Consider the following 14,128-nt stretch of genomic DNA (forward strand, 5'->3'; position numbering starts at 1 on the left):
TTTTAGATCATTTTCACTTGTTTCAAACTAATTTTCACTTGAAGTTTTTTGTGCTTGTAATAAGAAAGAAAAACTTGCTCCACTATCAGATTTTTCTACTTATTTCAAGTGAAAATCTGCTTGAAAGAAGTAAAAAGTGTCTAAAAACAAGCTGCTTTTAATGTGATGAGTCTTATTTTAAGTAGAATGAGATTTGTTTTGACTAGAAATAAGACAAATATTCTTGGTAAGATTTTGAGATTTTGCAGTGTAACAAACCAGACGTCATTTTAGTCCAGAGAAAGCCGGTAAAACAATACCACATCACCATGACAACATATTGTCACGTGTATTGTTTTGCCTCGTGCTGACGGACCACTTGTTTCCATAGAGGCTTGTTTATGCCGTTACTCTGCCGTCTGCCCAATTTCAGGTGAATGCAGCATGAAAAATACGACTGAGTTGCTTGTGATCTACAACCACAACGCTACTGTAGATGGGAGGAATTCCTGGTCTGGTGGGAAACCTCAGACTCTCGTCACGCTGCCGCTGCGCTGCAACAGGAAGCTGCACTTCCTTCCTCAGGATTCTCATTACTCACGTCTATCAGAGAGCTTGAGAGCAGATGTAGAGCAGCTCATTGTTCCAGACTTTACCTCTGGTTCATACGTTTAGTATCTGAATTGCTCCATTTGTTTATGCCTTTCCCACCGCCACAAAAAGCCGATTGTTAGCGGGTTGAAACGGGTTTTTTGACCAGTGGGAAAGGGGGTATATGATTGTGAAGTGAATATTATGGGGTGTTTGGTCCTTGAGAGGGTTTTTATTGAAATTTTACCACTTTTTCTAGAATTTTTTTTAAAACATTTTTTTTTGAGATATTTTACCTCTTTTTTTGTCTTAATCTTACCACTTTTGTAGATTAAAAAAATGTTTTTTTTTTCCATATTTTGTAAACTTTTTTTTTTTTTTTGAGAAATTTTACATTTTTTTTTCTAGAAATTTTTTTAATTTTAATTTTTTTAATCTTACTACTTTTTTGTAGAATTAAAAAAAAACGACTTTTTTTAACACTTAGTTAAAGCAGAAGTAAGGTGAATGTTTGTGTTAATATAAGTCTTAAATAGTTGTATCTTCCGACAGCAATCACTTCTATAGAGTGTTTGGTCTGAAACACGGGTCTGTCAGTCACTCTGCTCTGCTCTGAGCCCAGGAGAAAACTTTCCTTGTATCCTACAACCTTTATCCAATGAGGAGAGAGAACGGCATAAAGGGGCAGTCCTCTCTGTGTGTGCAGCCAAGGGATGCGCCTGAATGTGGTGACGTAGAGACGAGGGCGGGGGCTGCTAACTCCATCTGCTGACAGGAAGTTAGACAAAACCACTGGATCGCTTACTTCTGCTTTAAACAAAACACTCCATTTATTTTCTACAAACCAACAGTTTCATAATGTGTCATCAGCTCTGGCCTCAATAATCCAGAAGCAAGTTTTCCTACAAGATGAAGTGGAATTCACTTCTTACCAACTTTCTCAAACTCTCTCCATCGGTTTTTAAAAAGTCTGTGAAACGCGTCCTGTGTAATCAAGAAGTGAATATCTAGTTATGTGAAGCGTCTGCCTTGTATGGAAGCCTGTATTACTGTCAATGCGTTGTCCGCTCATGTCTGCTGTGCATAATATGGAGCCGCAACTAATAATTGATTAATTGAACAATAACAGAATATTAAATTAATCGTCAACTATTCTGATAATCTAATAATCAGTTTGAGTAGTTTTTTAAAGAAAAAAAAGTCCAGATTCTCTGATTCCAGCTTCTTCAATGTGAATATTTCTGGTTTCTTTGTTCCTTTATGACAATAAACTGAGTCTCTCTTTGGTTTGTGGACAAAACAAGACATTTGAGGACGTCGTCGTCTGGTGGTTTGAGAAACACTGACTGATGTTTTACAACATTTTTTAACATTTTATCGACCAAACAACTAATTGATGAAACGTTTAAATAATTGACAGATTAATCGATAATGAAAACAATCGTTAGTTGCAGCTCTAGTATAATGTTTTTGTTTTTATTTTATTTTATGGTCATTGTAAAACCTTGACTATGTACGACGGAGTATTAGGGCCACACAAAACAAAACACAGACTTCGAGAATAAAGTCGTACATTTCTTACGAGAAAAAAGTCGTACATTTCTTACGAGAAAAAAGTCTTACATTTCCTACGAGAATAAAGTTGTACATTTCCTACAAGAAAAAAGTCATAACATTACAAGAAAAAAGTCGTAAATTTCCGAGAATAAAGTCGTACATTTTCGAGAATAAAGTCGTACATTTCCTCTGAGAAAAAAGTCGTAAATTTACGGGAATAAAGTCATACATTTCCTACGAGAAAAAAGTCTTACATTTCCTAAGAGAATAAAGTCGTACATTTCCTACAAGAAAAAAGTCATAACATTACAAGAATAAAGTCGAAAATTTACGAGAATAAAGTCCTAAATTTAGGAGAATAAAGTCGTACATTTCCTCTGAGAAAAAAGTCGTACATTTCCTACGAGAAAAGTCGTACATTTCCTACGAGAAAAAAGTCATAACATTAGGAGAATAAAGTTGTATATTTATGAGAATAAAGTTGTAAATTTTACGAGAATAAAGTCGTACATTTCCCCTGAGAAAAAAGTCATAAATTAACAAGCATAAAGTCGTACATTTCCTCAGAGAAAAAAGTCGTAAATTTACAAGAATAAAGTCGTAAATTTATGAGCATAAAGTCGTAAATTTCCGAGAATAAAGTCGTACATTTCTTATGAGAATAAGGTCGTACATTTCTTACGAGAATAAACTCGTACATTTCCTACGAGAAAAAAGTTGTACATTTACAAGAATAAAGTCGTAAATTTATGAGCATAAAGTCGTAAATTTACGAGAATAAAGTCGTACATTTCTTACGAGAATGTGGTCGTACGTTTCCTACGAGAATAAAGTTGTAAATTTACGAGCATAAAGTCGTACATTTCCTCCGAGAAAAAAGTCTTAAATTTACGAGCATAAAGTCGTACATTTCCTACGAGAAAAAAGTCAAAACATTACGAGAATAAAGTCGTACATTTACGAGAATAAAGTCGTACATTTCCTATGAGACAAAAGTTATAACATTACGAGAATAAAGTTGTACATTTACGAGAATAAAGTCGTACATTTCCTACGAGAAAAAAGTCATAACATTACGAGAATAAAGTCGTACATTTACGAGAATAAAGTCGTACATTTCCTACGAGAAAAAAGTCATAACATTACGAGAATAAAGTCGTACATTTACGAGAATAAAGTCGTACATTTACGAGAACAAAGTCGTACATTTCCTACGAGAAAAAAGTCATAACATTACGAGAATAAAGTCGTACATTTACGAGAATGAAGTCGTACATTTCCTACGAGAAAAAAGTCATAATATTACGAGAAAAAAGTCGTAAATTTACAAGAATAAAGTCGTAAATTTATGAGCATAAAGTCGTAAATTTCCAAGAATAAAGTCGTACATTTCCTACGAGAATAAAGTCGTACATTTCCTACGAGAAAAAAGTCATAACATTACGAGAATAAAGTCGTAAATTTTACGAGAATAAAGTCATACATTTCCTACGAGAAAAAAGTCGTACGTTTCCTACGAGAAAAAAGTCATAACATTACGAGAATAAAGTCGTAAATTTCCTACGAGAAAAAAGTCGTAAATTTACGAGAATAAAGTCCTAAATTTACGACTTTATTCTCGTAGTCTGTGGTATGTTTATGTGTCGTGTGGCCCTAACGCTCCATTGTAACTCTGCTAAATAAAAACCAACCACCTGTTGTCGTCCTGCAGAAGGCGACGCGGCGGCGGCGTCCCCAGCGCCTGAGGCCGACGGCGCCGCCGGCCAAGAGGGAGGAGGAGGCCCGTCCTAAACTCCTCAACCAATCAGGAGAGGAGGAGGAGGAAGGGGGCGGGGCCAAGGAAGAAGGGGGCGGAGCCAAGGAGAGAGGGGGCGGAGCCAAGGAGGAGAAGAGGAAGAGTAGAAGCAGGTGAAAGTGGAGAGTAGAGACATGGATGAGACGGGACAGCGTGGACACGAGGACACTCCGCTCCTCTCCGAGCCTTCCTATTGGCTGAGAGAGACTGAGCCTTCCTATTGGCCGAGAGAGACTGAGCCTTCCTATTGGCCGAGAGAGACTGAGCTGCTTAACGCTTCATTAGTGGTTTATATTCCCTGAGCAGACACAGAAAGCACAGAGACTCTGGACTGAGCTGAACGGAGAGGAAGAGGAGGAGCAGCGTATCCATAACAACCATCTGTCTGTCATTTTCTTTATTTCTATATGTGTGTGTGTGTGTGTTTGTGTGTTTGTGACCCTCTTGTTCCCCCCCCCCCACCACCACCACCACCTTTTTTCTTTTCTTCCGGTAACATAGTCGTCATTATACCGTCGTCGTGTTCGGACTTCATTCATATTTATTGCTAAATGTTCAGTGATAACTTTGTGATAGCAATTTTCTTTGTGTAATAAAATACTTATGAATTACTGTAACACTCTGGGGGCTTTTATGTTGACACACACACACACACACACACAGACAGGCACACACACAGACAGACACACACACAGCAGCTGTAAAGGTACACTGCAAAAAGTCAAAATCTTACCAAGAATATTTGTCTTATTTCTAGTCAAAACACATCTCATTCTACTTAAAATAAGACTCATCACATAAAAAGCAGCTTGTTTTTAGACACTTTTTACTTCTTTCAAGCAGATTTTCACTTGAAATAAGTAGAAAAATCTGGTAGTGGAGAAAGTTTTTCTTATTACAAACACAAAACAAGCTGATTTTTCTACTTATTTCAAGTGAAAATGAGTTTGAAACAAGTGAAAATGATCAAAAAACAAGTTAATTTTGATGTGATGAGTCTTATTTTAAGTGGAAAGAGTTTAGTTTTGACTAGAAATGAGACATTTTGACAAGAAATAAGACAAATATTCTAGTTTTTGCAGTGTAGCTCGTCCGTGTCGGAGCAGCAGATACTGAGCTCAGCAGCTGCAGCGGTTTGTGAACATTAGGAGGACGAGGCTGTTTACATCTCCACCTGCTTCTCGTCTCCCAGAGTTCACATCATGGAGAAAAACTGCAGCGTGAAGCTTCCTCTGCAGATTATTCACCTCTTTATGTCACCAGACTGATCCCAGAGCAGCTTCAGCTCTGCTGCATGTTTACATCACCGTGCATCGTTTCTGCTGCAACGTTTCCTCCTCCACGACGTCCCAGAGGGTTTTTCTGTTCTACCGGGTCCAGGTCTGGAGACTGCACTGCAAAAACTCAAAATCTTACCAAGGATATTTGTCTTATTTCTAGTCAAAACAAACCTCATTCTACTTAAAATAAGACTCATCACATAAAAATGTGCTTGTTTTTAGACACTTTTTACTTATTTCAAGCAGATTTTCACTTGAAATTCACTTGAAAGTTTTTCTTTCTTATTACAAGCACAAAAACTTACTTTCACTGGCAGATTTTTCTACTTATTCCAAGTGAAAATTAGTTTGAAACAAGTGAAAATGATCTAAAAACAAGTTAATTTTTAGGTGATGAGTCTCATTTTAAGTGGAAAGAGATTAGTTTTGACTAGAAATGAGACATTTTGACAAGAAATTAGACAAATATTCTTGGTAAGATATTGAGTTTTTGCAGTGTGGGGAGGTCACTGGAGTTCAAGAAACCAGTTCAAGACGAGTTTTACTATTCAAGTCATGGAAAACACAGGGAAAATTAGAGAAAAAGAAAGTCAAACGTTCTGGAACATCATCAGCTCCCAGAGCTCAGTCTGACTTCTTCAGACCCACTGAGGAGTTATTCTCCACTCTGAGTCGCTGAGTGTTTCCAGTGTTGGAGCTGCTTTGTACCACATCATCACATTACAATGAATGACAACAGTCCTGAAAGCAGTGTGCTCTCTGTGGCCGAGTGGCAGAGTAAAGGTTTAGTGATCATGAGGTCATGGGTTCGATTCCTGCCTCAGTCACATCATTGCTTTACTTTTGATTCCAATTATTCAGCTGTCATTGGACAGTCTTTGATTCCTCATAGTAGAAAGCTCATTGTAACTCAGGTTCTCTGTGGCCGTATGGTTAGTGTGTTAGGTTACCACTCATGGAGTTGTGGGTTCAATTCCTTCCTTAGACATGTTTCTTGTATGTTATTCCACATGTCTTTGTCAATTTATTCTGCTAATTCAACATGGTTCAGCAATGGCTTTCAGCATTCACACGCATTTTCCATTAGGAAATGCTGTTTCTAGTTTGGTTCTTTTCATTAACCAGTAATCCCCCCCATCAACAAAGTGAAGTGTTCCTTTCAGCTCTGAATGAGCCGTTCATATCATCCATATCTCCATGGAGCGGGTAAGCTCGGTGCTGCTGCCATGTGGTGTTTTTACGTAGCTGAGTGTTTCCAGTGTTGGAGCTGCTGAGGGACAGACTGGAGCGGTCTGGTTTAAACACTAAAACTACATGTTTGTGTTGTTTATTCTACATTTGTCATAAGCAAGTAAAAGATTCAATAAGTTACAAACTGGTTCAATTTACAAAATAAGGTTCAACTGTGGAAAAGACTTCTCCACAGCCTGAATGTGTTAGTGTGTGGTTGGTGTGATAACAACATGTAGTGTTGTGTCTGCATCTTCACTGGCCACATGATTTAGTTTGATTACGATTCATCACATCCTCAATTTTCTACATTGCCAACCCGTGGCTTTTTCATGAACATAAATAGTCAGATGAATATGATAACTTTATATTTACATACAATTATATAGAAAATATAATTTAAATGCATTTTCACAATACAACAGCTTCATTGGAGCCTGAACACACAAACAAAAAGGAGCACGCTGCACTTGTTAATTTCTTAAAGACAAAACCTAAATCTTGGCATTGTGCTTTAAAACAAAATGAATCACTAGTTGCGTTTCCATCAGCTGTTTAGATGCTCATCTACTGTAGATGTATCGCATCGGAAAATGATGATGGAAACGCCGTAATTTGAATTAAAATCCCCTGATTCGCACAAACTGAAATACGCTGCTATGGCCGGGTTTTGGTTGATTGCAAAGTTGGTTGGTGCAAAGTCTGTAGATGGAAACACACAGGATTCAAATTTCTTTTAATGTGCATTTCCCAGTAATTCAAATCACTTTGGATGGAAACATGGCTTAGTGTCTCTGTATGTGAACAACATCATCAAACTTAAGTAATTACTTGAATTTAAAAATCGATTATGTGACCTAACTGCATCGATTCAGAATCGTCCCATCAAGAATCTCGATGCATCTTTGAAACTATTACTTTTCAGACTGTAGCAGCTGAAAATGTCCTGGAAAAATGATTTTCAGTAAAAGAAAGAGGCCTGGAGCTCCTCCCAGACGAGTCTGAGCCTCAGGTCGAGTCTGACCAGATGTTGTCGTGCTGCTCTGATCCTCTCGCTGTGTTTCTGTCCAGAGCTGCTGTTTGTCATCAGAGTGAAACCTCTGCAGTCGGTCGTGTGTCGCTGCAGAGCAACAGTGACATCTCCCCCTTCACTCTTCATATTTGATTCAGATTAGCCTCTTTGCTTTACAAAGGTCAAAGGTCAAAGGTCTCTTTATTGTCATACAACACATGTTAAAAACATTTCGATGCCCGGTCCCGTGCCAGCCCACTAAGATAAATAAAAATAAATAAGTACAATAAATAGAAACTGTAGTTAAAAACTATGGTAATGTCACTTAGGAATGCAATTCTTATTTAGTCCTGGTTAATTCATGTTCAGTTAGTTTATGCAAATTGTGTGAAAATAAAGATTAAACAATAGTTTATAGTGGCAGGTGGTTCCAAGCTGGGCCAAAAATGGACATTTTGGAAAGTTCGCCTGAATATTTTGTAGTAAAATCTCAATAATTTTGTCCTGCTTCAATTAATCAGAATCAACCACTGCAGAGACAATGTTCACATATTGTACAATGATTTTATAGAGAGTTTGAGCTTCATTAGCATTATTCTAAAGGGCACTCATCAAAAATATGATAATTTTTTTTCTGTGTGTCATCTTCATTTACTCTTCACCAGTAACAGATATACTGAAATTTACTGTACACATCTCAGCAATTCCTCAATTTTTTTCCCTTTACTATGACACCAAAAGTATTCAAGTAGACCTTGTGGTTGCAGAGATAGACTCATTTTATTATGGATGTGCAATTTTCGAGAAAAGGCCTAAAAAATAGGCTGGTTTTTAAAAAGGTTAAAAACGTACACTTGCACTTTCGCTGCTGCTGCTGCTGCTGCTGCTGCTGCGCTCTGATTGGCTGGCTGCAGCTGCTCCTAATAAAGTGCCTAAACAAATGGGTCTGAAGGACAAAGTCCCAGCTCCATTAGTTTTTTTTAAAGGAAGTTTTTGTTAAAAAAACAAAAAAAAATCACAAATTTTGGACATTTTTTTATAGGGTCACCATGATACCTTTTTTTCATTTTGTGAAACATTGTATAGTGGAAAATTAAGGAAGTGTACTTCAATTTGCCATGTATTGTTGTATTTTAATATACTTTGGTGAGAAATATTTTTTTATGGGTATATTATATCGGGTAAAAAATACCCGGCGTTAGTGATGGTGTTACTTTTTGTAACGTTAGTGTTCTAGGGTTAATGAGTTGAGTCGGACCAGACACAGAAACATTTTTATAATAACAGCTTTTTATTTATGGTCAAAGGTCAAAGTTTTTTTGTTTTGTTTTTTCATAAGTGCGTAAAATGTGTAAATAAATATATACATCACATCATAAGAATTGAGAGAATAATTATCAAATGTAAAAACCACATGAGGCTTCTCCACAGGCTGCGTGACGGGACGGCGCCACCTGGTGTTCAGATAGAAGACTAGACCTTTTGGTTTCCAGCTGTTTCACCTGAAGTTGCTGTTGGGTTTGTTTGTTTTTTTTGCACCTTGTGGGCAGAAAGCACTTAGTCCCCGACCCCGACCCGATTCCCTTCAACCGTACGATGGATATTCACAGTAAAAACCTTAGTTTGTTTTGTCTTGTTATTTTTTTCCCAGAGGTTCTAAGTTCACAGCCTGAACACTGCAAAAACTCAACATCTTACCAAGAATATTTGTCTTATTTCAAGTCAAAATGTCACTTCTAGTCAAAACATATCTCATTCTACATTAAAAGCAGCTTGTTTTTAGACACTTTTTACTTCTTTCAAGCAGATTTTCACTTGAAATAAGTAGAAAAATCTGATAGTGGAGCAAGTTTTTCTTTCTTATTACAAGCACAAAAAAACTTGCTTTCACTGGCAGATTTTTCTACTTATTTCAAGTGAAAATTAGTTTGAAACAAGTGAAAATGATCTAAAAACAAGTCAATTTTTAGGTGATGAGTCTTATTTTAAGTGGAAAGAGATTAGTTTTGACTAGAAATGAGACATTTTGACAAGAAATAAGACAAATATTCTTGGAAAGATGTTGAGTTTTTGCAGTGTACTGAAACTGTTTTCATTTCTCCGTCTCCACATCCTTTTCCTCCCTGAAGGTTCCCGATCCGCTCCATGACAACAGGATGTAAACACGAGATGAACGAAGAAGAGTTTTGATATATAGATATAAAAAAAAAAGGAAAAAAAAGAAGAGAAAGTCACTCCTCGCACCACCGCGTCCTCCTGTAAACTAAATATGTAAGAACAAAGTAGAAGCCCTCATGATGATGATGATGAAGCACAGATACAACTGCAGGAAAAATGAAGAGTTCACTTTCACAAATGTTTCTTAAAAAGCATCTCATTCCTTTCAGTTTTCTTTCAGATTTTATAGGAAGATTATAAAAACCACTGCTGGGATTAAACATTATTATTAACAATATCCCACCAAAATCTGATTTATAAACTCTTCCTAAGTTAAAATAACCATGTTGCGTTGTTTAGGAATGAATATGAACGTGTTTTCTTTGCATTTTTCGAGGTCTGAAAATACTTTTCTGTGGATAAATGCTCTAAAAATGACAATATTTCTGTAACCCTTTAATTTACAGACCGTTAATTATGTGATAATGTCAAGAAATAGCCAAAAAATAACAATTAATTGCGTCATAATGTCTCGTCGAAATAGCCCAGAATAGAAATAACGGTCAATTACAACGACTTGGTGGAGAAAAATCCTGGCTTTTCCCAAAGAAATCAAAGCATGAAAACCATGTGTTTATGGAAAACATGACGATCCTATGAAATCGTCTGTTATTTCTTGGCTATTTCTTGATTCATGTAATTAACGACCTGTAAATTAAAGGGTTACCTCATATTATCACTTCAGTTTTGGGGAGAAATGTCGTCAGTAGTTAATAGAATAAAAGAAAAATGTTCATTTTACTCAAACACAAACCTATAAATAGTAAAAACCAGAGAAGCTCAACATGTTGAAGTGAAGCGGTCTCTCCATTGTTTCCAGAGCTGTAGGCTATGTGTTGAAGGCTGCAGCCATGTGATAAACAGCTTTTATATTATATTATATTATATTATATTATGTTCTTCTATAGGTTTGTATCTGGTTACAAATGAGTAAAAACACATTCCCACGTGTCCAGTGGGCGAGATTAAGGGTTGAGAGCGTCTTGTCCCTGGGTTCGGTCACCTGTCCTCCTCTTCCTCCTCCTCTTCCTCCTCACTGCAAAAACTCAAAATCTTTCCAAGAATATTTGTCTTATTTCTTGTCAAAATGTCTCATTTCTAGTCAAAACTAACCTCTTTCCACTTAAAATAAGACTCATCACCTAAAAATGAACTTGTTTTTAGATCATTTTCACTTGTTTCAAACGTATCTTCACTTGAAATAAGTAGAAAAATCAGCTTGTTTTGTGTTTGTAATAAGAAAAACTTTCTCCACTGTCAGATTTTTCTACTTATTTCAAGTGAAAATCTGCTTGAAAGAAGTAAAAAGTGTCTAAAAACAAGCTGCTTTTTAATGTGATGAGTCTTATTTTAAGTGGAATTAGATTTGTTTTGACTAGAAATGACATTTTAACTAGAAACAGACAGATATTCTTGGTAAGATGTTGAGTTTTTGCAGCGCTCCTCCTCCTCCTCCTCCTCCTCCTCCTCCTCCTCGGTGTGGGGTTAGAAGGCGGTGCTCCGGGTCATCCCGTAGGCCTCGTACAGGCGGAGCAGCAGCTCCTGCTTCTCCTGCTCCGGCAGGAAGCTCGACTCTGCAGACTTGATGTTCTACAGGAAACAGGAGAAGAGTTCAGGTGATAAACTCACTGTTTGGTGTTATAACATAGTGGCTGACCACTGTGTAAAACCTGCTTCATCACTGCAAAAACTCAACATCTTACCAAGAATATTTGTCTTATTTCTAGTCAAAATTTAATTTCTAGTCAAAACAAATCTCATTCTACTTAAAATAAGACTCATCACATTAAAAGCAGCTTGTTTTTAGACACTTTTTACTTCTTTCAAGCAGATTTTCACTTGAAATAAGTAGAAAAATCTGATAGTGGAGCAAGTTTTTCTTTCTTATTACAAACACAAACTTGCTTTCACTGGCAGATTTTTCTACTTATTTCAAGTGAAAATTAGTTTGAAACAAGTGAAAATGATCTAAGAATAAGTTCATTTTTAGGTGATGAGTCTTATTTTAAGTGAAAAGAGATTAGTTTTGACTAGAGATTAGACATTTTGACAAGAAATAAGACAAATATTCTTGGAAAGATGTAGAGTTTTTGCAGTGATGCTTCTGTCTCAGCTCCATGTTGTAACTCTGACACCTTTCAAAGTTCATTTAATTTGCGAAACGTTGTTTATCTTCCTACTTCGTTGTTCCAGGCACAGTGAAGTGAACAATGAAAAGAGTGTTTGTTTTGTTTTTTTGAGTTGGAGATGATGATGTGGAACAACAAATGCTACCAACACTTTAAAGGAACTATACGCAGGATGTGTACCTTTATTTTGCTACTGTGTGTGAACATAAATACACAATCCAACAACTCCACAACGCTCTGGTGGACAAGTTGTGAGCTGCACATTCACCACGCTATGAGATAATAACACAACGTTACCACACAGAGTTGTTTTAGAGGGAAATGCAGCCGGAACTACATTCGCTGGGCAGAGGGATTTCAGAAGAGAAAGTAGTTCAGAGTATTATCTCATAGCGTGGTGAATGTGCAGATAATTAAAGGTGATGAACCTGCTGCTGTGACTGTAGGGGCTATGGTGAGAGGAGGAGCTGAATAAATGTCGGACTGGCCCTTTAAGGATGAAAGGAATAATCTGGTGCATGAAATCAGCATCATGGTGGAAGCTGGTTGGTCTGAATACTAAACTAACACATGAGAGGAATCTTGATCTGAACGTCTAAATTACACTGCAAAAACTAAAATATCTTATTTCTAGTCAAAACAAATCTCATTCTACTTAAAATCAGACTCATCACATTAAAAGTAGCTTGTTTTTAGACACTTTTTACTTCTTTCAAGCAGATTTTCACTTGAAATAAGTAGAAAAATCTGATAGTGGAGCAAGTTTTTCTTTCTTATTACAAACACAAAAAACTTGCTTTCACTGGCAGATTTTTCTACTTATTTCAAGTGAAAATTAGTTTGAAACAAGTGAAAATGATCTAAAAACAAGTTAATTTCTAGGTGATGAGTCTTATTTTAAGTGGAAAGAGATTAGTTTTGACTAGAAATGAGACATTTTGACAAGAAATAAGACAAATATTCTTGGAAAGATGTAGAGTTTTTGCAGTGCAGCTCAGATCTCCCTGTGATGGAGCTGATTGTAAAAACCTCCATGGTGTTTTCACCGTGCGCCGGCTGCACTGAGGTTTCTTTTCTTTTCTTTCTTTCATCTGAGCTTTTGTTCCGGCGTTAATGAGCCACACAGACACATTGCCATGCACACGGTGTTCTCTAACCACAGCAGCTCTCTCTCTCTCTGCTCTGTGTTACATTACATAATAATCCCTGTGTGTGATCTGACCAGGCGTTTGAACTCGTCCTCGGTGAAGCCCATGTGCTGCTGCGCCGTCTGGTAGTCCAGGTGCAGCGTGGAGTTGAAGATCAGAGGGTCGTCCGTGTTCAGGGAGTAGTTGGCCTGGTCCTTCCTGAAGCTGCACAACAACAGGACGGAGAGGACGGACCATCCTGAGTGCTCTTAACTTGTTTTATTTTGTTTTATTTTATTCTACTTTGCAAAAACTCTTACCAAAAATATTTGTCTAATTTTTTGTCAAAATGTCTCATTTCTAGTCAAAACAAATCTCATTCTACTTAAAATAAGACTCATCACATTAAAAGCAGCTTGTTTTTAGACACTTTTTACTTCTTTCAAGTAGATTTTCACTTGAAATAAGTAGAAAAATCTGATAGTGGAGCAAGTTTTTCTTTCTTATTACAAGCACAAAAACTTGCTTTCACTGGCAGATTTTTCTACTTATTTCAAGTGAAAATTAGTTTGAAACAAGTGAAAATGATCTAAAAACAAGTTCATTTGTATGTGATGAGTCTTATTTTAAGTGGAAAGAGGTTAGTTTTGACTAGAAATGAGACATTTTGACAGGAAATAAGACAAATATTCTTGGAAAGATGTAGAGTTTTTGCAGTGCAGCTCTGGAAAAAATTAAGAGAACACTTCCACAAATGTTTCTTAAAAGCATCTCTACATGTATGACAGTCTTACTTTTCTTTTCTTTTCTTTTTTAAACACCAACACAAACACAACTCATTCTCCTTAATGAGACTCTGATGAGGTCGTCACCTGAACCAGATTATAAAAACCACAGCTGGGATTAAACATCGACATTATCCCACAAAAACTGATTCATAAACTCTTCCTGAGTTAAAATATTCTTGCTGTGTTGTTTAGGAATAAATATGAACATGTTTTCTTTGCATTATTATTATTCAAGGTCTGAAAGGACTTGATATTTCTGTTATTTAGACTAGTTTAGTCATTTTCAGCCAATAAAAGCTCTAAATGACAATATTTTTTTTTCAATTTTGGGAGAAATGTTGCCGGTAGTTGATAGAATAAAACAAAAAAAATAATAATTTAATTTTACTCAGACACATACCTACTGTATAAATAGTAAAACTA

At 36.5% G+C, this 14,128-nt stretch overlaps 2 protein-coding genes across 5 annotated transcripts in view; one reads left to right on the plus strand and one right to left on the minus strand.

Moving 5' to 3' along the window:
- The window catches only part of pkig (protein kinase (cAMP-dependent, catalytic) inhibitor gamma), a 43,470-nt gene extending 38,936 nt beyond the window's left edge, over positions 1-4,534 (plus strand). For all 4 annotated transcript variants that reach the window (XM_085782996.1, XM_085782997.1, XM_085782993.1 and 1 more), the window contains exon 3: positions 3,839-4,534. In XM_085782996.1, coding sequence (XP_085639122.1) covers positions 3,839-3,918 — 80 coding nt within the window. In that variant the 3' untranslated portion in view covers positions 3,919-4,534. The remainder of the gene's footprint in view (positions 1-3,838) is intronic.
- Positions 4,535-11,096: 6,562 nt separating this feature from the next.
- The window catches only part of ada (adenosine deaminase), a 31,579-nt gene continuing 28,547 nt past the window's right edge, over positions 11,097-14,128 (minus strand). Inside the window, exons 10-11 of the mRNA XM_085782958.1 lie at positions 13,013-13,142; positions 11,097-11,251 (exon numbers count right to left, since the gene is read on the minus strand). Coding sequence (XP_085639084.1) covers positions 11,147-11,251; positions 13,013-13,142 — 235 coding nt within the window. The 3' untranslated portion in view covers positions 11,097-11,146. The remainder of the gene's footprint in view (positions 11,252-13,012; positions 13,143-14,128) is intronic.

The sequence above is a fragment of the Trachurus japonicus genome, chromosome 7 (genome assembly GCF_045865225.1).
Source record: "Trachurus japonicus isolate A0001 chromosome 7, Traja_1.0".
In the NCBI taxonomy this organism is placed as follows: Eukaryota; Metazoa; Chordata; class Actinopteri; order Carangiformes; family Carangidae; genus Trachurus; species Trachurus japonicus.